Below are 22,222 nucleotides of genomic sequence, written 5' to 3' on the forward strand. Positions count from 1 at the left end.
TACAGTCGATACCTGTGTAGAGGGTTATAATAAGAGGAGGAGAAAATTAGAACTCCGAGGCGAAAGAAACGTGTCTCTTTAAGCTTACTTAGATCAGAATGTTTATTTATTTATTTAATCCAAACAGATGTGAAATCATCTAAAAATGTTTAAGTGCTCAACCAGTAAGGGCGCTTATTTATTTATTCCTTATTTCTTATAATATCTTATATAACCCAAATCACACGATTCCAACTGGCACCTCTGGCACGTACTTCCATCAATGTGATCTGGAAGGAAAACCAAGACATATTATGATTATGAGATTTCATGTAATTTGACCAGCTATTCATGTATTTTTTTTACTGATTTCTTGCAACAAGACAAATAACGTGAGCCCATTTTCAACAAAATCATAGTCTTGTTCAGTCTTCACCAACAGCACAACCCCCGATGACCGTGTGTGTCACCGTGTCCGTTGTCGAGTGATATTTCCATGCATTACGCACACCACAGTAGCGCATGCCGTAGACTGACCCACAGTTACGGCTAGGTTCCATCGCTGGATAATGTGACAATTAATATTTACATCATGCCCTATAACAAATTCCAAAGTCCTGTAACCCCCCCATGTTTTCTCCAAATACTCAGTGCTAAAAACCCATTCCTCTTCCTCCACAAATCGACGCCACTGATTACACACACCATGCAGCAATATAAGAATGTCCAGTGAGCGCTCCCATTCCGAGACTGAACGAATCTGTAGGCAATTTGCCAAATAATCGCAAGGGGGTGACACTAAATTCACGGTTGTTCTATTAGCAACGCAAAATCTATGAAAAATTTAGCTGGTTTACTAGCTAGAAAGTGAGGCCAGTTATCGATCCGTTATAGCTCGTTATGAATAATTCATGTTCGACCCTTGGATCATGTTAATTGAGTTTGGCAAATAACAACGTTGTTAGTTTTGCGAACTTTGCCTGTTCAATGAGAGTATAGCGCGCCCCAATACATCTGGGCACAAACCAGGCGAAAACGATCCAGTTTAATGAAATGGCGGACGGGTATTCCCATCAGGCACCAGTGATATGTTTTTTCAAAGAAAGTCTACTAATTTGATATGAAATGACATTTTGCAATAGCAAAGTTAAAATTAGGACTTGCTGTCAATAATATGAAGGAAATATGTGACAGATGCAAGGTGGGAAATACAAGTAGTATTTATTTATTTTATTTATTTATTTTATTCATCTGGCAATTAACAACAAAATTGAGACAAAACAACAAATTGGGTCTACTGAGCTGCCGGGGAACACTGAAAGCACAAAAGAGCACTGTCACCACAAAGCGCAGCGCTCCCAACTCAGCAGACCACACAGATACAAATCATATTGGAAAAAAGTACAAAAGGCATCAATACAAATTAATCATCATGCTCCATATAGTGAGATTTGAGTTGAGATTTAAAAGTAGACTTGTTACAGGTGAGATATGAGTCTCTGATATCGGATGGAATTGAAGACCATAACACTGGGACATTAACTAAAAGACAGTTTTTGTAAGCATCTGTTTTAGGAGTGATTGATTGTTTAAAAATTAAAGCTTCATGTCTCGTATTAACACACCACCTGGAAAAAAGAAAGGGATTGGCATTAGTAAGACATGAACAAGCGAATGAAACAGACAAATAAGTCCTTCTAGTTTTCAAAGTTGTGAGATTTAGAGTTCTGAGTTATAATAGTTATAAGTTATAATAACCTTTGATACCCGACCTGACCTTCCATCATGGCGCCATGATTCGTCTTATGTATTTCTATCATGCTCTCAAGTAAAATAAAATACCAATCTGCACTGAGCAGACAATGTTACTTGGCTCCCAGCATGAATTATTGATTTTAAACGGAGGTAAAGAAATGCACAGTGTATATGCATGATGTGCAAGCATACTCCAAATATTCACGGTAAATCTGAATAGTGGTCACATGATGACATATCATGTGTTCGGGAAATCACGTGGCAACATTTTAAGATTTCAGGCTTGTTTACTAGTTAATTGCCATTTGTACTCTTTATTATTTATCTTTGTTAATTAACATATATTTTAAATGCTGATAAATTGTGGTTGGCTGCCCATGATATCTGTTAAATTCAATGTTTTATGAATATAATTCTACCACGCAGAGAGGGTCACGCAGCAGAATTTCACATCACCTGACTTAGCTAGATTTCGAAGCTCTGCTCTTCAAATTCATGTAACTTTCAAAGTTTATACATTTAGTATATTTAATATGATACTAATTTTTTGTTATAACCAACTGGTACACGAAATATACTAGCTTATTACCTATACAGAAAGGTGATTATCAGCCTTCACTCAGCAAATTGACATGCCCGGCATATGCAGCCATTCTCCGTCTGGATTACATGACTGTCGCCCTCAATACGTCTGGGCACAAATTTAAATAACAATACGCTATTTACATATCAATGCGGCCTCATGCTAATTAATGCTGCCCCATCCAGGAGTTCATCTATGATAATCGCTCAACGAAGCCCGGTGATTCCGAAAGCCCACCCAGTTTCAATTCAAATATGGTAGCACAAAGCTATGCCGCGGGATGTCCCATGGAGATCAGATGGGGCACTTGTCAATAACTGAGAGGTAGTGAGCTCAACTGGCACGCGTCTGATAGATCCATTGGCATGCTTACTTGCTTGCTTATTTCGGGTGGTTTTCCCGAACCACGACAGCTCTCCATATCCTCCTGTCCTGCATGCTTTGCCGTTCCCAGGTCAGATGCTTCCAGTCCGGTGTCTTGCTTAAGTACATCTACATATGTAAGGGGTGGTCTACCAGGGTTTCTTGTTCCATGTTTGGGTGCCCAGTTTATCAGGTTGGCGACAGGTTCACACTTGCTTCTGAATCAGTGGCCAGCGAAGCGTGTTCTCCTTTCTCTGATCTTCTCGGAGAGCCTTGAGAGGTCTCCATACAACTCTTTGTTGCTTATGTGCTGTTTCCAATGGATGTTGTACACTGCCCTAAGCATACGGGTGTAACAGCCGTCCAGCTCTTTAGATAGTTTGGGAGTTATGGTCCAGGCTTCACATCCGTACGTTAACACAGACTCCACTGTTGCACTGAAGACCCTCAGTTTGAAATTCTTTGGTAGAGCAGACTTCCAGATCTTACTTAGGCTGTTGCATGCTCTCCAAGCTGCTGCCTTGCGTGTTTTGACATCATGCTCTGTGCTAGCCATCCATGCTCCGAGGTATTTGAAGTCTTTCACCTCGTCTAGCTTTGTACCATTATTCGTGCTGATGTTAACCTGCTGATCTTCGTTAAAGGACATGAACTTTGTCTTGGTGGCATTGGTATGCGCAATATAAAAGGCAACCAATTGACTCGGAATTAGTCCTATTGCCCATATTGGGTATATTGTCGCGTGCGGTTTGCAAATGTTTGCACATTATTTATCTAGGGAAGCATCTTCAAATATCACCGTGCTGCCAAGCTGCGTGGATTGGGCGGATGCAATATCGTTGTTGTAGTCGCTTACACAAACATTTATACAGTGAGAACACGGACATGGTATTATAGAAAGATCGCGTGACCCAGGATCGGTAAAAGTGGACTCCCACAAAGTACTGGGACGAAATGCAAGGCAAACTGCCTACAGATTCGGAGGGTCCATGTATTGGGTTGATTTTTAATGCTGTATAGTCTATATTACCAGTCGTTATCCATGGACCCGATGGAGGCAGTAATCGGGCAGCAAATTATTCCCATATAGTTGTAATTTGATTTGCTACACTGTGATATCCCCAACGATAAATGTAATAAACCAGTTAACATGGTTATAATGTATTCCGTAGAAGAGGCTGACCGAATGAAAATAAAATAAAGATTCAGAGTTTTACTTGAGACCCGTGAGACAACCGTCCTCATCCGAGAGGTCCTCACAATCACTTTTTCCAATACACACATGAAGCTTCCTCTATTAGAACATGTCCAGTGGCGTAGATTTATTTTTGGAAAAAAATTCTTGAATTATAGTGAATCCAGCACCTTTGGGCAACATAATTAATTTATTGTACAAATGCGCGCAAAGCGACCGAATATTGCCATTTTGAAGCTAAACTGATAAAATATGGTGCAAAAAAAGTGTAATAAATTCGCGCGAAGTGCGGAAACATTTGCACTTTAGGGGCAAAAATGGCCAAATATAACACATTCATTGCTGGAGAGTGACTTTTGAAGAAAAAAAATGGGTTTAATAAAGGAAAGTGTGTGGTTTATATTACATGGCAGAATGCTTATCAACATTATACATACCTGTGTGCTTTATTTTGTATTATCTTACTAGTGGTATTCTCATTCCAACATTGTTGTCTTTGTATATGATTAAAAAAACCACCAAGTCCAGCATTTAAAATGAACCCCACGAAGTCCCTGAAATCTAATCGTTATACCTAATACACTTTAATCCACTCATTTGCACGTAAAACTTGCCATGTTGACCAGGTAAATCTAACAGAAGGAATTAAAATGATACACAGGTTTTTCTCTCAAAATCACTTCACATGGACTTGGGTGGGTTTTGTATTCACGTATTCAATTACATCAATTGTACAAAATTTCCCAAAAGTCCCGGTACCACTGTGAATGTTCATGAACTTTTGTGAATATACTACTCACAGTCAAACAATAACAGTTTCAAAATGACAATCTTGAATTCATTATATAACTTACGTGGACAATCCTCCTCATCCGAGCCGTCGCCACATTGATCCAATCCATCACATACCATTTCTTGACTTATGCAATCTGCATAATTATGATGACATTGAAACACACAAGGAAAATGGGCATAGCCTGACGGATCTGTTGGGCAAGGAGTTAAGGTCGGTGAGCTGTATAGCAATTACATGAATTGTACAGAATGTACCACAGGTCGCGATACCATTTTGAATGATCATTTCCTTTTGTATACTACTCACAGCCATATAAAACAACAACATTTGCAATATGACAAACTTGAATTCATTATGTAACTTACATGGACAATTTTGCTCGTCCGAGCCGTCGTCACAATCATAGTTTCCATCACATAACCACGACGGTGGTATGCACTCTTCAGCTCCATTAGCACATCGAAAGCCCTCGCATGGCCCATCTGTTGGACAAGGAGTTAAGGTCGGTGAGATGTATAGTAATTGCATGTATTGTACAGACTGTCTCAAAGATCGCGGTACCATTTTTTTATGTTCATATGTTTTGCAAATACTAATCACATTCATATAAACAACAGCAGTTGCAAAATGACAAATTTGAATTTATTGTGTTACTCACATTGTTGGCAATTTTTCTCATCCGAGTTGTCGCCACAATCATTAAATCCATTACATATCTCTTCTGCTGCTATATAGTCTCCATTAGAACAATGAAAGAAATCGCATGACCAATAATCTGAAAAAAATGAAATTTATTTATTTATTTTTTAATGGGCTACCTTTTCATTTGGTACATTGTAACTCGTGCAATTGTTATTCTCAATATTCCACTTACAGGCATCTTATATTCCTCCTACAAGGAAGAATTTGTGCCCGCCCAATAAAAAAAACCCAATAATTGTGCCAGTTCCCATGATCAGCCCTCCGAATGTTGAAAAACGTAAACCTGTGTCTCTCACTTCAATTTTCTCCAGAATTGCTGAGGGTTTTTATCAGAAAGTGTATTTTGGAAGAAATTGACATCAAACAGTTGGCAAACGTTTCTGGAGCTTCTACCAGCCATTATTTAGTTAATCTCATGCAATTTCTTCACCAGGGAGCGGAAAAAAATCACAACGTTGGCACAGTGGTTCTGAAAAGCATTTCATCTTATCAGTCATACCTTGTTATTTGAGAAAATGACCCAAGTTGGTGTGAGAAGAACAATTTTGTCAGTGGATTTGATTTTTTTTTACTACAGGCAGCAGTGTGTGAAATTCAATGATTCTTTCTCTGAGTATGTTACGGTCAAGGGGAGAAAAAAGGCAAAAAACTGGGTCCTATAGGATTCCAAATTGTTATTAATGATGCTGCCACTGATGAACTTTGAACTTTTATTGAACTCTATCGACGCCTTCCGGGGTATGAGAGTATAAACAACAAATACAATAATATGACATGCTGTATCAATTGTATAATAGGTAACATAAAATAATAAATATAGTTTTTAGTGAGATAACAAGCACATGTATATAAGGTAGTAAAAATACTTAAACATAAATTAATATTATATACAAGGTGTCCCATAAAAAGGTTACATGTAGGAAACCGTGTTTAGCGATAGTACAACAAAACAATGTCATTTTTTCCGGTATTGTTTATTCATCCTTCTTTTAATTGTTTGCTAAGTTTCAACTCCGTATCTTAAGAGCAACTTATGAGCGCAAGATGACAGGGTGTCAAGAGTGACTAATCATCAAAATATCGTACAAAGAAAGTTGAACACAAGCACATCTTTGTTTTAACCTTTTTTCTTATTAATTATTATTTTTCTCTTATTTTTTTTCATGGTTGAAAAGCTAATTGCACTAAAGAACCATATTGACAAAATAAATATTGCACATTTTAGAGCTTCTTGAACCTTAGTGGTTAACAAAAAGGAAGATTGTTATTAGAGAGGGACAGTTTTTGGGTGAAGGCATTTCTGCCATGAACATAATGAAATTAATAAAAAATTGCATTTAGGCTTTGTTAATTGGGTTTAGTTGAGTCGAAATCGCTGCTTGGTTATGTACTGTAAAAATCATTTTCTAACTGAACTCTCGAAATAAAACTGAACAAGTTTAATTATCTGTTCAATAGAATAATATACTGCGTCTGCCATGCTATGGCTGGACCTACTCAAATGACCCGCCAAATGCACTATGCACCGTGTGCAGGCAGTGACCTCGTACATAGATTATGTCATGAAAAGGACATTAAGATTTGTTAACATTAATTTATATTACTTTCAGAAATCTACATGTAACCTCTTTTGGGACACCCGGTACATGAAAGCACACATTAATGAAAAATATCCAGTTGTGAAAGAAATCTGAGCCAATCCATGTCAAGTCCAGGGATGTGCACCGCAGTATCTCTTCAATTTTTGATTCGTCTTTCTGTGTGGTGCTAGATATTGGTGAGAAAGTAAAATCCGGAAAATTTGAGCTTCATACTCTATTTCGTTTTCCCGTGGCAGCAATTTGAAATTTAGGGGGGGGGGGCAGCGTACAAAATGTGTCGCTGCGCGAAAGACGATGTTTGGAGGGTCATACCCATCGAAACAAAATTGTGTTTATTTCTAATTTTACCTCTATTGAAAATAACAAATTTGGTTTTGCTAGTATTTACTGAATAGTAGATCAGAGCCACTACACACAGATTTGAGAATTGGTAATGATCCTCTTCCTTATGTTGACAAAGTGAAAGTGGTTACAAAATGGGACGCCCATATAAATGAAATGCTTACCACAGCTATTTCTAGGCGACTTTTTATGTTTCGCACTTTAAAAAAAAGCCTTCTCTCAAGATGAGCTCACCATTGTTCTCAACAGTTACTTTAGACCAGTTCTCGAATATGCTGCTGTGGTTTGGCCCTGGAGTATTACCTCAAAACAATCTTCTGATATTGAAAGAATCCAAAAACGGGCATTCAGGAAAATCCTTGGTTTGAATTATACTTCTTATGATGATGCAGTTACCTCGTGCAATCTTCATGTTTTAACTAACAGAAGAGAATTACTCTGTTATTCATTTGCCGAAGGGTTATCAACTTATGCTCGTACTAGAACTAGCCCTAGTTCCTCGGCTGGGATCGAGGCGCGTAGCGCCTAGACGCGCAGCGAGGCGCGTAGCGCCGATTTGTAATGTCAGAGAGGGGTTGTCATGGTCCCATAGTACAGACACTGAACAAGTGCTAGCTCGTACTAGACATCTCAAACAATCTTCGTAATTTAAGTGCAATATTTAAAATATTCCAGTCAGAACATCCAGGTTTGCTAATGGTCCCGTGCCATATTTTATTAATTTGTTGAAATAGCAGTTGCCCTTTTGCACTTGCCATTTTTGTGTTTTTAAACATTTTTGATATATTACATGTATACATGTAAGTGTCATTGTAGTAAAAAAAAACATAATTAAGATAAGGCCCGAGATAAGGTAATATTAGAGTACAATATAATTTATACATGGCGTCTCTTGGCAGGAATAATTTAACTTTGTTTAGTACACCAATATTTCTGGTACATATTTTACAAATATTTTGAACATGTTTTTTCCAAGTCAAATTTTCATCTATAGTAATTCCCAGAAATTTTGCTTCTCTAACTTAATTTATACCCATCCAAAATGATATCAATTTCTTTGTTATTTATTACACTACTAGTCTGTGCACGTGTACCAAGATACATTAAATTTGTTTTCTTTGTATTTATTTGCTTTGAACCGATTTGAAACCTCTTGAATTTCTGTGTTTACACGTTTACATAATACAGACACATCTTTGTGAGAATAAACAACCGTGGTATCATCAGCAAACAAAATTGTATTTAAGATCTGTGATGTGTTGCTGATGTCATTCATATACAGAATGAATAAAAGAAGAACACCGCAAGAAACGATTTCATGAGGAGATTTGCAGGAGTTATATAGAACATATTGTTTTCTATTAGAAAGATAATTTCGAAACCAGTCTTGGGATACTCCTCTAAAACCATAGTAATACAATTTATGCAATAAAATATTATGATCAATAGTGTCAAAGGCTTTTGATAAATCCATGAAGATACCTAAGGTCTTCATGCCTTCATCACTGGCCTTAGTAACATCATTTAAAAAATCTAAAACCGCCATATATGTTGAATGATTAGTTCTGAAACCATATTGGTTTTTTTTATACAGAATATTATATTTTTGTGAGAAGTCATATGACCTATTGTATATTATACTATTATACGCTCCAGAATTTTTGACAGGCACGGTAGAACCTATAGGTCTATAGTTACCAAAAACTTCGAGATTATCTTTTTTATACATTGGCACAACTTTTGCGATCTTAAATTCGTCGGGTACAACTCCTGAATAAATTGATTGGTTGAAAATAAGCATGAGCGGATAGGCTATTTCATTTGCAACTTGCTTTACTAAATCAGATTTCATACCATCATAACCAGGACTTTTACCACTTCCAAGTTTGGTGATAATTTTTACAATTTCATCTTCATTAGTAGGCTTAAGAAAAACAGGTCTTATCATTTGCCTCCTTAAGATATGATGAATAGTCATTTCCTGATTGCTTAATAGTTGATGCTAAAGAAGGACCTATATTTGCAAAATATTTATTAAATTCAGTTGCAATCGCTGATGGGCATGAATAGGAACTATTTTTTGATACAAACTTTTCAGAACATTTACTGGTATTATTACGAATAATCGAATTTAGGACTTTCCATGTATTTTTTGTTATTATTTCTCTCACGAGAAAACTAATGTTTTGCTTGCCAGTGACTCTAAACACCATCTTGAACAACATATCCAAAAAGGGCACAAAAGGGCACAAGGAAAAATGTAACTCTATGTGTATTATTATTTTGGGCACATTCCGAACTGTCAAAGTGACCCTATAATGGAGTCAGGGTGATAAAGGGAGTCTGTGTTACTCTAGAAGCAGAGTCCAGCCAATACGCGACTCTATGTATAAAATGATTGCATATTTTAGTTAATGACTCATGTGTAGAGTCATCAACGGTGTCATCAACTCTTACGCGGAGTCAAGATATTTATGGAGTTATTTTAGACATTGAGTTGCAGAGTGGCTGGACGCTGCTTTTAGAGTCACCCTGACTCCAGTTTGGCTTTCAATGTATAGTTTGACCTATCCCCGATGTATAATTCTTGAGTTGTAGGCATAAAGGTCAAATTTTGGTCTCCATCAATATGTACAGGGGAAAAAATCAAAAATACCCAGATTTCGCTCAAAGTGGTCTCAAATTGTTCCGCTTGGAACAACATTTTTAATAAAGAATAGTTTACTATATCTCAGGTATTTTGTTACCTGGGTAACATCACAGAATTGAGCAAGATTAACATGATTAAATGGGCTTTGAATTTGTTTCCCTATTCATAAAAAAGTTATTATGATTATACAATTCAATAATGTAATCCTTGACAACCGCTTTAAATGCGACGATTAACAAAAAGGCTGCTTTAAATTCACTAAAAATGACCGAGTTGTATAGCAAAAATATTGTATTTAGAGGTTTGATGTCTTGAAATAGTATGTTTTCTCTCATCATGCTCATTATAGTAAAATGAAATGAAATGAAATGAAATGAAATGAAATGAAATGAAATGAAATGAAATGAAATGAAATGAAATGAAATGAAATAAAATGAAATGAAATGCTCATTATTGTGAAAAGAAAAAGGTGAATGAGAAAAAAGGAAAAGAAAAGAAGATACAAAAAGAAGAAATAAAAAAGAAATGGGAAAGGAAAAAAGCTCCACAAAATTGCTCGATGTATCTATTTCTGTGACACCCGTTTCCCATCAACATTTCGCTTAGCAACTCAAATATCTATCAGAAATTTTTATTTGTAATCCCCATTAACTTTGTGTCGTAATATTAAAGCCAGGTGATGATCATTATGATTTGTAAATGTGTTTTTTCATATTATCGTTTCATACGAAATTGAAAATATACATGATCATGATTATTACTTTCAGTGAAATCTTTCTTGTTGACGAACTTTCTTTTTGTAAGCCCCATTAACTTTGCATACCAGGTGATGATTTATTATGAGTTGTGAACATGTTTGTCAAATTATCGTTTCATGTGAAATTGAAAATACATTATTATGATCATTACTTTCAGTGAAACATTTAGTTGTTGATGACCTTTCTGTCTGTTAACATTGTGTAGCAATTTACATGATATGCAGGTGTGATCCTTATGTTTGCTATAGCTTCCACCTTTGTCATTTCGCAGCGTTTTTGTTTGGTCCAAAAATGCGAAAAGTAAGCAATGTACCCTGAACATTTTTCCAAGACGGGAAAATCACCTTACGGTTTGCATCCCCCCTTACTTGGAACCATGGATCCATCTCTCTGGAAGGCGCAAGGCCCCATGGCTACTTTACTGACTGGGCCCGTTTCCTTAAAAGGAAAGTCAGTAAAAATTATATTATGTTGTCATTGGGCAAGCATAAAATGCGACACAAATGAAGTTATGAATATGAAGGTGTGCTAACAAGATATACAAAAACTGGGATTGATCATGAGAGTGCTGGGAATGAACTGGGATTGATCAAGAAAGAAGACATAAAGATCATAAATCAAGATGCAAAAGTCACCAGAGAATGTTTTGCAAATTTGAAATTTACACCTTCTTTACACCCACCTTGGAATTAGAACATTATTTTACATATCGTTTGCCGATGTTATACCAGCACGAATATTTTCTGCAACACTGCATGTGAAAGGTAGGTCAAAAGTCAAGCGAATATAGTACGAGTGTGGGGTACCACACCTCGCCCAAAGACTACCAACAAAACCCGCTTGTTTACTAAAAAAAAGCAGGATCGAACCCTTACTGCGTTTCCTCATCTATTCTGATTAGAAGTATCCATTTGAAAGGCTAACATTCGGGACTGATAAAATGGTGTCAACAAGAAAATAGGTTTTGCCAGTAACGTTCGTACTTTGGTCATTGATATTGATGATAGAAAATACATTTAAAATTCGTCCCAAAAATCTGTATATCCTTCGTGCAAGAAAGCACAAAACACATCCTAACTCTAATCTTAAAGGGGCATTTCGTGATCCACAGCCTCATCCCCCCACTTTTCTCAAAAAAAGTTGAGATTTTTATATCAGTAGAAACCTCTGGCTACATAATGTTTATGTACAAAATATTTCTTGCAGATTAATTCGTTTTGCAAAGATATCGTGAAATTTGAATTTCGTTCTGGTGCACCAGAACGAAATTACAACGCATTGTCTATGGAGCAGTGTAATACACATAATCATGCATAACTCGCAAACGCAAAATCTGAATCAACTGAAATTTTGGGAATAGGCTTTTTTCGTGGATATGTACTGAAAAATGTCATAAAAAGAGGATGCTAGGATCACGAAACACTCCTTTAACAGAGATCAATTAATGATGCTTATATACCCGCCAGTCTAATATAATCATACAAACAAGGGAAGAGGTTTACGCATCATACACTGAAACATGGAAACATCAAACATTACAACTAGCGCACGAGATCAAATTAATGATGCTTAATCATTATTCTTAATATATCAACATACAGGGGGAAAGAAGAATTACGCATCGCACACTAGCACATTTAAACATGAATTTACAAATGGAAACGTAACATGCATAGGCAGATATACCGGAGAAAAAATTCCGGACATACCTGCCTGTGCGGGGACTTGAACCTCAGACCTCTTGCTTGTTGGGCGAGCGCTCTGTCATTGAGCTACACAGACTGTCCCTGGTAAACAGGACTCACGTCTGGTACTTATGGATATGAGCAGTCGGGGTAAAAAGTATAAACAACACATTACATACCAGTGTACAATATCAATTAATGATGATTACCCGCCAGCCTAATGTAACCATACAAACAAGGAAGGGTGCTTACGCATCATACACTGGAACATGGAAACATCAAACATTATAAAGTACCGCACGAGATCAAATTAAAAATAAGACAACATTTAAAGCATTTTATTAACATCACAAATTTGCAACAATCCCAAATTGTGAAAAGTCACCCGGGCAGATTTTTATGCTAATTCTCCATTTACGATCCTGCCCAAAAGTGTCTTTTTTTCGATATACCACGTCACATTTAATCCAGCGGCCGGGGTTCAATCCCCGCTAAGTATGCCAGTTTTTTCGAGCCCTAAAATAATCATTTAAATCATAATCGCATACGTTAATTGTGTCTCGCATTGTCTTACGCCCTGCTGGGTTGAAGCATATAGGCCGCCTCCTTCTTCATTATTTAAGGACTAAACATCATAAATCTATATAAGTTCCGAAAAATTCTGTCGACTGCAGAATTGTACAATTTTATGACCATTATTTGATATTTACTTGATATTTAGAGAAAATATCTCAAAGCATGGAATTAATGAGGGAATAAGTTCAATCTATTCAACCAGATTCACGTACCTTGGAGCAACCAACGTTGCGGCCAGTACCACTGACCTTCAGCTGGGTTGTGATGTTAAACACCTTGAGACCCGATGACGTCACCCTGTGACGTCATTTGGCGAGGTAGAGTTCTGGTGGTTCTGTCCCAGGCGTGTGAGAGGTTGTTCCTGAGTCCTCCACCACGGTTGAGGGATGGTTGTTCTGCTCGCACCCAGATGGCTTCTTTCACTCCCCGTTCGTACCACCGTGCTTCGCGGTCGAGGACTTTGACGTCCCCTAGGTCCACCTCGTGAATCTGGTTGAATAGATTGAACTTATTCCCTCATTGTATGATTCCCAGATGATTGAGAGTATTCACAACATGGAATTAATGGGAGATTATTCTGGATTGCTTTTATAGCAACTCTGTTTCTTTCTTTGATCATGTTGATATTCTTCTTCTTCTTTAACATGTTACTCTATTTTTCATACTCTTCGTTACATATTTCTTATGGTCTTTATGTGTTTTCTTTTATGTTCTTACATAATTTTATAACTAAAAGAAACAAACAATGTCCTTTTAAACAGGCCCTTACATCCATTTATTAACACCTGCCAAATATAAAAGACATACAGCGTTTTTCTATTGGAATAAAAAAAAAAGGACGGCTTTTATCTGGTTTGGGGATTAAAAATTACCAGTAGAAAATGCCGTCCTCCGGTATTTGGCCGCGAATGCCGGCTAAATTTTCTCCGCTATTTCGCCGGCATTTATCCTTCTAAAACTAGGATTTTTCCGGAGAGGGGAGCCGGCTTTCGCCAATAGAAAACCACAGCCTCCGTATTCCGGTTCACAGTGGAGTACTAAAGCTTTGAAAGGTTTAATTATTGTAATGTGGGGGATGACAACCGGCAAATATGTAAATGACATCAGCGGCATCGGTTATTTACCCGATATTTAGCGCAGTAGAAAATCGCAGTGAGCAGGAAATGTTCAATTGAAAAACGCCCATAGTGTAACGTGGTATATCGAAATCAGACACTTTTGGGCATGATCGTAAATGGAGAAACAGGAAAATATCTGCCTGGGGGTTAGTCTCGAGCCAGACTGTATGTGGCTATCACGAAGGATCGACGAGTGTCAGACCGACGCAAACTGGCTATGTAGGAGACTACCTAGGGGTGATATTTTTTCTTTATTTGGGTTTATTGCAAATTTGTGATGTTAATAATGTTTATACTATTGTCTGACAATTTCAGACTGAAATATAACTTGTATTTTGTCGGCATACTGCAGTTACTGTCCGTTTTCCTATACACAATACACAGTGCTCTTACCATTGACGCGTGACCTCTACAAATAGCCTACGTTAAAAGTATGGGGATTTGCCTAGTTAACATCGCTGTGTGAAAAATAACCGGCCAATATTAAAAGTACTCTTCTAAAGTTCTAGAAAATATAGTTTTGTAACATGTCCTAAATTTTTAGCTAATTTAGATGTTTGGAAATATGCGTACTTTGGTGTTTTAGTGTATGTTATAGGTAATAGTACATTGCCTAGTTAACGTCGCTGTGTGAAAAATAACCGGCCAATATTAAAAGTACTCTTCTAAAATTCTAGAAAATATAGTTTTGTAACATGTCCTAAATTTTTAGCTAAATTTAGATGTTTGGAAATATGCGTACTTTGGTGTTTTAGGAAGGATATGTAAACGACAGATAACACCAAAAAATATGAAGAAATTATTTCCAAACCGTGTTAAGTCTGCAAACCGCCATGCTTCTCATTTTCAAGAACGCTGGTTAACAATAAGCACGTATTGTCTCATTTCGTAAACAAAGACTACACAGAATTGTTCTCTAGCGCTCGCTTTATAATCGTTCACCCAACTGAAACTATAATCTCAGCTCAGTGCTCCATTGTACGTGTAAAGCAGACACATATGTTGTATGTATTTAACCAGAGAAGATATGATTTAATCAGTTGAGCTGTTTTCAATGAGTGTTATCTTGGTTTAATAGCTTTTAATGGGGTTTAAGTCCTGCAAAGGTCGAGGTGAATTCTACTGTAGACATGACTGCATCATGGACATTTTCAAGGTCATTCCTACTCTCAACATTGTCAATAATATTTTCAAAGGTCCATATCTCAATTTCCAATTTTATAATACCATAACTTATGAACTCAATATCTTCGCTGATGAATGTCCAATTTCGTTGGGGGGAGACGGCGTTGTGGAGCAAAATATCTATATATTTAGGATATGTAAAGCACTCAAAATTGATAACCTGCCCAAAAGTGTCTCTTTTTGATATACCACGTCACATATGACAAAAGACGAAATTGCTTTTAAGATATAAAAACCATCGGCACACGAGACGAAATTAATTAGGGGTTCATTCATATATTTTCATGACTGAACGGTTGTTTATGCCCGAGGATTCATACATACCAGAACATCTTGTGATTCATATTTCATCAAAATATTAAAAAAAAATAACAAGAAACATCATTAAAAATCATGAATTTCGTTCGTTCTCCCTACCACTGCAATCGCACATCCGGGCCACCGGGCATAAACGCTGTTTATGCCCGGCTCTCGACCAATCACGCGCGCCGTTATATAGCGCGTATGTATGAACCACAGATTAGAAGAATGATATAAATGTGAAATATACCGATACAACTACACGTATGTCTATTCATTAATCTAATAATGATATTGGTTTTGATTTTATGCGACTTTGATATTTTGGACGAATTTATATTGTCCTTTTTACGAATATGAATGATATAAGTGCGAAATACTCCGGGAAAACCTACATTAACAAATGTGTTAAGAATGTTTTTAGGCATTCAATCATGTTCCACCGTTGTTCATCACCGTTTTAACAACGCGTTGCAACGGTGCGTCCGCGAGCCCCAGCGAAGTAAACCACACAGACGCGCCGGACGCGAGTTTGTTAAACGGTGATGAACAACGGTGAAACATGATTGAATCCCTTTCAAGAACGAAAACAAGCTAAAGATCGTCCACTTCATAGAATGTTCATGATTATTTCATGAAGAATGTTATTGCCATACAAAGAAGATGTTGATATCAGCATATAACTACATAATAAAACGACAAGACAAAGTTTAGCCGTTTTCTCCAAAATAGAACATTCATCACACACAACAAGTTTCACTCATGGCAAATTTCCCTCGCTTACGCGTAACTTATGGATTAACAATGGTTGGCTTCCGTACAAAGGTATATGAAGAGTTGCTGAAATGACTATACATCCATTTTATTAACACCTGACGAATATCAAAGACCAAAATATGTGAAATAACTGGAAAACCAAATTAATATTAACTTACCTTGGCCTGTTGATACATTAACAGCGACTACAGCAAGTAGACACAAAATAACGACCAACTTCATCTTGCGGATTTAATTACAAAATCAGGATCACCAAATAAATTATTTTATGTGCAGCTGATATTAAACGATGTTTTTCCTCGCAAGTCAGGTAGTGAAATGATGGAAATGAGGCGTGAAAATCGAAATTGTAAGCATTAGTATAAAGGTATGCCTACCAATCAATCTAAGCCAGCTTGACACGTGACTCGAAATTCGTTAATTAATTTTGCAAATGGGAAGTCTAAAAGTACCGGCCAGTCTACACCAGCTTGAAATTACATTTTGGAATTAGAACATTACAGCTGATGACAATAATATACTTTGCAATTATTTGCAAACTTGTTGATAAAGAATTAAGGTTATAAATTATATTAAACTGTTGTGATTTGGTAGTTCACAGCATCTTACGAATGGTAGTGAGCTTTGGCAAAAACTGCATTGCTCAATTCATAGCGAGCGTGTAGAAGAATTAAAATATCACAGATATACTTTTATAGGTGCTGCGGTTCTTGAGTTACGTTGTAAAGAGGGCTGAAACAACAACACTTTTGTAAAACGTACATAACTCATTAACAACAATAAATTAAGCAAGTTTGCAAAGTATACGATTTGTAGAATGAACTTTTGCAAAACATCAAGGTCTTAATTTTCAATAATATATTGATCTAGATAATGCCAATCGATTTTAGGTTGCTTCGACCAACAATACCTCGTCTACCCTTAAATAATGTCAAAACTTGACATTAACATGGTCAGGATAGTTATGGAATACATATGGCATAGACCTATTTCATTCATTCATTCATTCAATTTATTCACACATGATTTCACATACATTATAGATAACAATATTTCCAAAATCATATATATATATATATATATAATATGTATTATATACAAAATTTAAGCATCAATAACAAAAACAAATTTAATTAAGTTGGTAACATAATGAAATGTATCTGAAGGATAATATAGAATTAAATGGTTATATTACAAATCACAATCGCAATTTCCGAAATTATATATAGTAGGACAAATTTATATAAAAATATTTACACAGCAAGATTATGATTAAATAGCAATTCAATTAATGATACAAATTTAATTTGTACAAAAAGTTAATTAAAGTACCAGTAACTCAGTAGATTTTGAAAACGAAAGAGAATAATATGAAAGGGTGAAAAAAAAAACATGTGAAGGAGAGGCCAAATAAGCCCGAAGGGCTTTAAGGCTGGTCCCACCTTAGCAAATTTGAAAGTGAAATATTAGAATAGGGAGGGGGTGAACATGACAAGACAGAACAGTACAAGACAGGACAAGACGAGACAGGGCAGGGCGGGAAAGAATCAATCAGGACAGGGATAATACAATGCAGTACCAGTTAAAAACCAAAAAGTTGACAATGTAGTGGATCGATTTCAAATAGGCCTATTTAAAATAAGCGCACGTGCATGGTACCGAGGCCTATAGCCAAAACCAACATCGGGATTTGACGGCAGTATTTGTTTAAAACATATTGAACTATTTATAAGATGAAAGAAAATGATAAATGATACTTGAAAATTATATAATAGGTTTATTTTATTTAGATAAGTACTTTTTAATCAGGCGGTCCTTCAAGCTAGTTTTGAAGCTTAACATATTCTTTGAGTTTATTATATCTTTGTTTAATCCATTCCAGGTTTTAGGTCCAGATACTTTAATCGAGTATTTGATTAAATTAGATGTGTGTTTAACTGTAGTAAAATGCTCAGCATGTCTAGTGTTGTAGTTGTGAATGTCACTGTGTTTTAAAAGAAAGTTGGAGAATGATTTTGGAAGGGTTTTGTTCTCATAGCGGTACATAAAGAGACCTGTTTGTAATTTATTTATGTCAAAGATATTTAGTGTTTTAAAATTATGGAAAATTTGCTTTGTGTGGGATAGGTAACCAGAGTTGTTAATGATACGGATTGCTCTTTTTGGAGTTTAAATAGTTTGTCCAATTTTGTAGAATTAGGAGAAGTCCATGGACAGTGGTTAAGGTCAAGGGTGTTGTCAGATATCGCCCATGCTATGTTGCTGTAGGATATGTAAGGCAGGATTAAGGTGTTGTAGATTGAGAATAGTATATGTGTGGGTAAAATGTGACGAAGTTTTCTAAGAATCCCGATGTTCCTAGAAATTTGATTTGTAATTGTGTGGATGTGGTCTTTCCAGGAAAGATTTTTGTCAATTATTACACCTAGAAATGTTGTGTTATCTACAGGATGAATTGCAACGTTGTCTATCATAATGTGTGTTGGTGGAGTGGCGTGCTTTTGCTTTCGTTTTTGTTTGGTGAAATGGATGTAGTTAGTTTTGCTGACATTTAGGGATAGTTTGTTGGATTTGAACCAGTTTGAGACATTGACTAATTCTACGTTGAATGTGTTAATGAGAGTGTTAAGGTTTGGATGAGATAAGAAGATGTTTGTATCATCGGCGAAAAGGACAAAAGAGAGGATTTTGGATGAAGTGGGGATATCATTAACATAAAGAAGGAAGAGCAAGGGACCCAGGATAGAGCCTTGAGGAATACCACAAGAGACTGGAAGAAGATCAGAGAAATGTGAGTCAAAGGAAGTGAATTGATATCTGTTACAACCGTTGCAACGGTGCGTCCGCGAGCCCCAGCGAAGTAAACCACACAGACGCGCCGGACGCGAGTTTGTTAAACGGTGATGAACAACGGTGAAACATGATTGAATCCTTTCAAGAACGAAAACAAGCTAAAGATCGTCCACTTCATAGAATGTTCATGATTATTTCATGAAGAATGTTATTGCCATACAAAGAAGATGTTGATATCAGCATATAACTACATAATAAAACGACAAGACAAAGTTTAGCCGTTTTCTCCAAAATAGAACATTCATCACACACAACAAGTTTCACTCATGGCAAATTTCCCTCGCTTACGCGTAACTTATGGATTAACAATGGTTGGCTTCCGTACAAAGGTATATGAAGAGTTGCTGAAATGACTATACATCCATTTTATTAACACCTGACGAATATCAAAGACCAAAATAATGTGAAATAACTGGAAAAACCAAATTAATATTAACTTACCTTGGCCTGTTGATACATTAACAGCGACTACAGCAAGTAGACACAAAATAACGACCAACTTCATCTTGCGGATTTAATTACAAAATCAGGATCACCAAATAAATTATTTTATGTGCAGCTGATATTAAACGATGTTTTTCCTCGCAAGTCAGGTAGTGAAATGATGGAAATGAGGCGTGAAAATCGAAATTGTAAGCATTAGTATAAAGGTATGCCTACCAATCAATCTAAGCCAGCTTGACACGTGACTCGAAATTCGTTAATTAATTTAGCAAATGGGAAGTCTAAAAGTACCGGCCAGTCTACACCAGCTTGAAATTACATTTTGGAATTAGAACATTACAGCTGATGACAATAATATACTTTGCAATTATTTGCAAACTTGTTGATAAAGAATTAAGGTTATAAATTATATTAAACTGTTGTGATTTGGTAGTTCACAGCATCTTACGAATGGTAGTGAGCTTTGGCAAAAACTGCATTGCTCAATTCATAGCGAGCGTGTAGAAGAATTAAAATATCACAGATATACTTTTATAGGTGCTGCGGTTCTTGAGTTACGTTGTAAAGAGGGCTGAAACAACAACACTTTTGTAAAACGTACATAACTCATTAACAACAATAAATTAAGCAAGTTTGCAAAGTATACGATTTGTAGAATGAACTTTTGCAAAACATCAAGGTCTTAATTTTCAATAATATATTGATCTAGATAATGCCAATCGATTTTAGGTTGCTTCGACCAACAATACCTCGTCTACCTTAAATAATGTCAAAACTTGACATTAACAAGGTCAGGATAGTTATGGAATACATATGGCATAGACCTATTTCATTCATTCATTCATTCAATTTATTCACACATGATTTCACATACATATAGATAACAATATTTCCAAAATCATATATATATATATATATAATATGTATTATATACAAAATTTAAGCATCAATAACAAAAACAAATTTAATTAAGTTGGTAACATAATGAAATGTATCTGAAGGATAATATAGAATTAAATGGTTATATTACAAATCACAATCGCAATTTCCGAAATTATATATAGTAGGACAAATTTATATAAAAATATTTACACAGCAAGATTATGATTAAATAGCAATTCAATTAATGATACAAATTTAATTTGTACAAAAGTTAATTAAAGTACCAGTAACTCAGTAGATTTTGAAAACGAAAGAGAATAATATGAAAGGGTGAAAAAAAAAAAGCATGTGAAGGAGAGGCCAAATAAACCCGAAGGGCTTTAAGGCTGGTCCCACCTTAGCAAATTTGAAAGTGAAATATTAGAATAGGGAGGGGGTGAACATGACAAGACAGAACAGTACAAGACAGGACAAGACGAGACAGGGCAGGGCGGGAAAGAATCAATCAGGACAGGGATAATACAATGCAGTACCAGTTAAAAACCAAAAAGTTGACAATGTAGTGGATCGATTTCAAATAGGCCTATTTAAAATAAGCGCACGTGCATGGTACCGAGGCCTATAGCCAAAACCAACATCGGGATTTGACGGCAGTATTTGTTTAAAACATATTGAACTATTTATAAGATGAAAGAAAATGATAAATGATACTTGAAAATTATATAATAGGTTTATTTTATTTAGATAAGTACTTTTTAATCAGGCGGTCCTTCAAGCTAGTTTTGAAGCTTAACATATTCTTTGAGTTTATTATATCTTTGTTTAATCCATTCCAGGTTTTAGGTCCAGATACTTTAATCGAGTATTTGATTAAATTAGATGTGTGTTTAACTGTAGTAAAATGCTCAGCATGTCTAGTGTTGTAGTTGTGAATGTCACTGTGTTTTAAAAGAAAGTTGGAGAATGATTTTGGAAGGGTTTTGTTCTCATAGCGGTACATAAAGAGACCTGTTTGTAATTTATTTATGTCAAAGATATTTAGTGTTTTAAAATTATGGAAAATTTGCTTTGTGTGGGATAGGTAACCAGAGTTGTTAATGATACGGATTGCTCTTTTTGGAGTTTAAATAGTTTGTCCAATTTTGTAGAATTAGGAGAAGTCCATGGACAGTGGTTAAGGTCAAGGGTGTTGTCAGATATCGCCCATGCTATGTTGCTGTAGGATATGTAAGGCAGGATTAAGGTGTTGTAGATTGAGAATAGTATATGTGTGGGGAAAATGTGACGAAGTTTTCTAAGAATGCCGATGTTCCTAGAAATTTGATTTGTAATTGTGTGGATGTGGTCTTTCCAGGAAAGATTTTTGTCAATTATTACACCTAGAAATTTTGTGTTATCTACAGGATGAATTGCAACGTTGTCTATCATAATGTGTGTTGGTGGAGTGGCGTGCTTTTTGCTTTCGTTTTGTTTGGTGAAATGGATGTAGTTAGTTTTGCTGACATTTAGGGATAGTTTGTTGGATTTGAACCAGTTTGAGACATTGACTAATTCTACGTTGAATGTGTTAATGAGAGTGTTAAGGTTTGGATGAGATAAGAAGATGTTTGTATCATCGGCGAAAAGGACAAAAGAGAGGATTTTGGATGAAGTGGGGATATCATTAACATAAAGAAGG

At 36.0% G+C, this 22,222-nt stretch overlaps 1 protein-coding gene across 1 annotated transcript; it reads right to left on the reverse strand.

Moving 5' to 3' along the window:
* Positions 1-88: 88 nt before the first annotated feature.
* On the reverse strand, positions 89-16,692 carry LOC140144414 (uncharacterized). The gene is made up of 5 exons (XM_072166223.1): positions 16,524-16,692; positions 5,330-5,446; positions 5,037-5,153; positions 4,730-4,861; positions 89-269 (listed from the first exon to the last, which is right to left on the reverse strand). Exons 1-5 carry the CDS (start codon positions 16,585-16,587, stop codon positions 190-192), a joined length of 510 nt encoding a protein of 169 aa, XP_072022324.1. The 5' UTR covers positions 16,588-16,692; the 3' UTR covers positions 89-189.
* Between the last annotated feature and the right edge of the window lie 5,530 nt (positions 16,693-22,222).

The sequence above is a fragment of the Amphiura filiformis genome, unplaced genomic scaffold (assembly GCF_039555335.1).
Source record: "Amphiura filiformis unplaced genomic scaffold, Afil_fr2py scaffold_53, whole genome shotgun sequence".
Taxonomy (NCBI): domain Eukaryota; kingdom Metazoa; phylum Echinodermata; class Ophiuroidea; order Amphilepidida; family Amphiuridae; genus Amphiura; species Amphiura filiformis.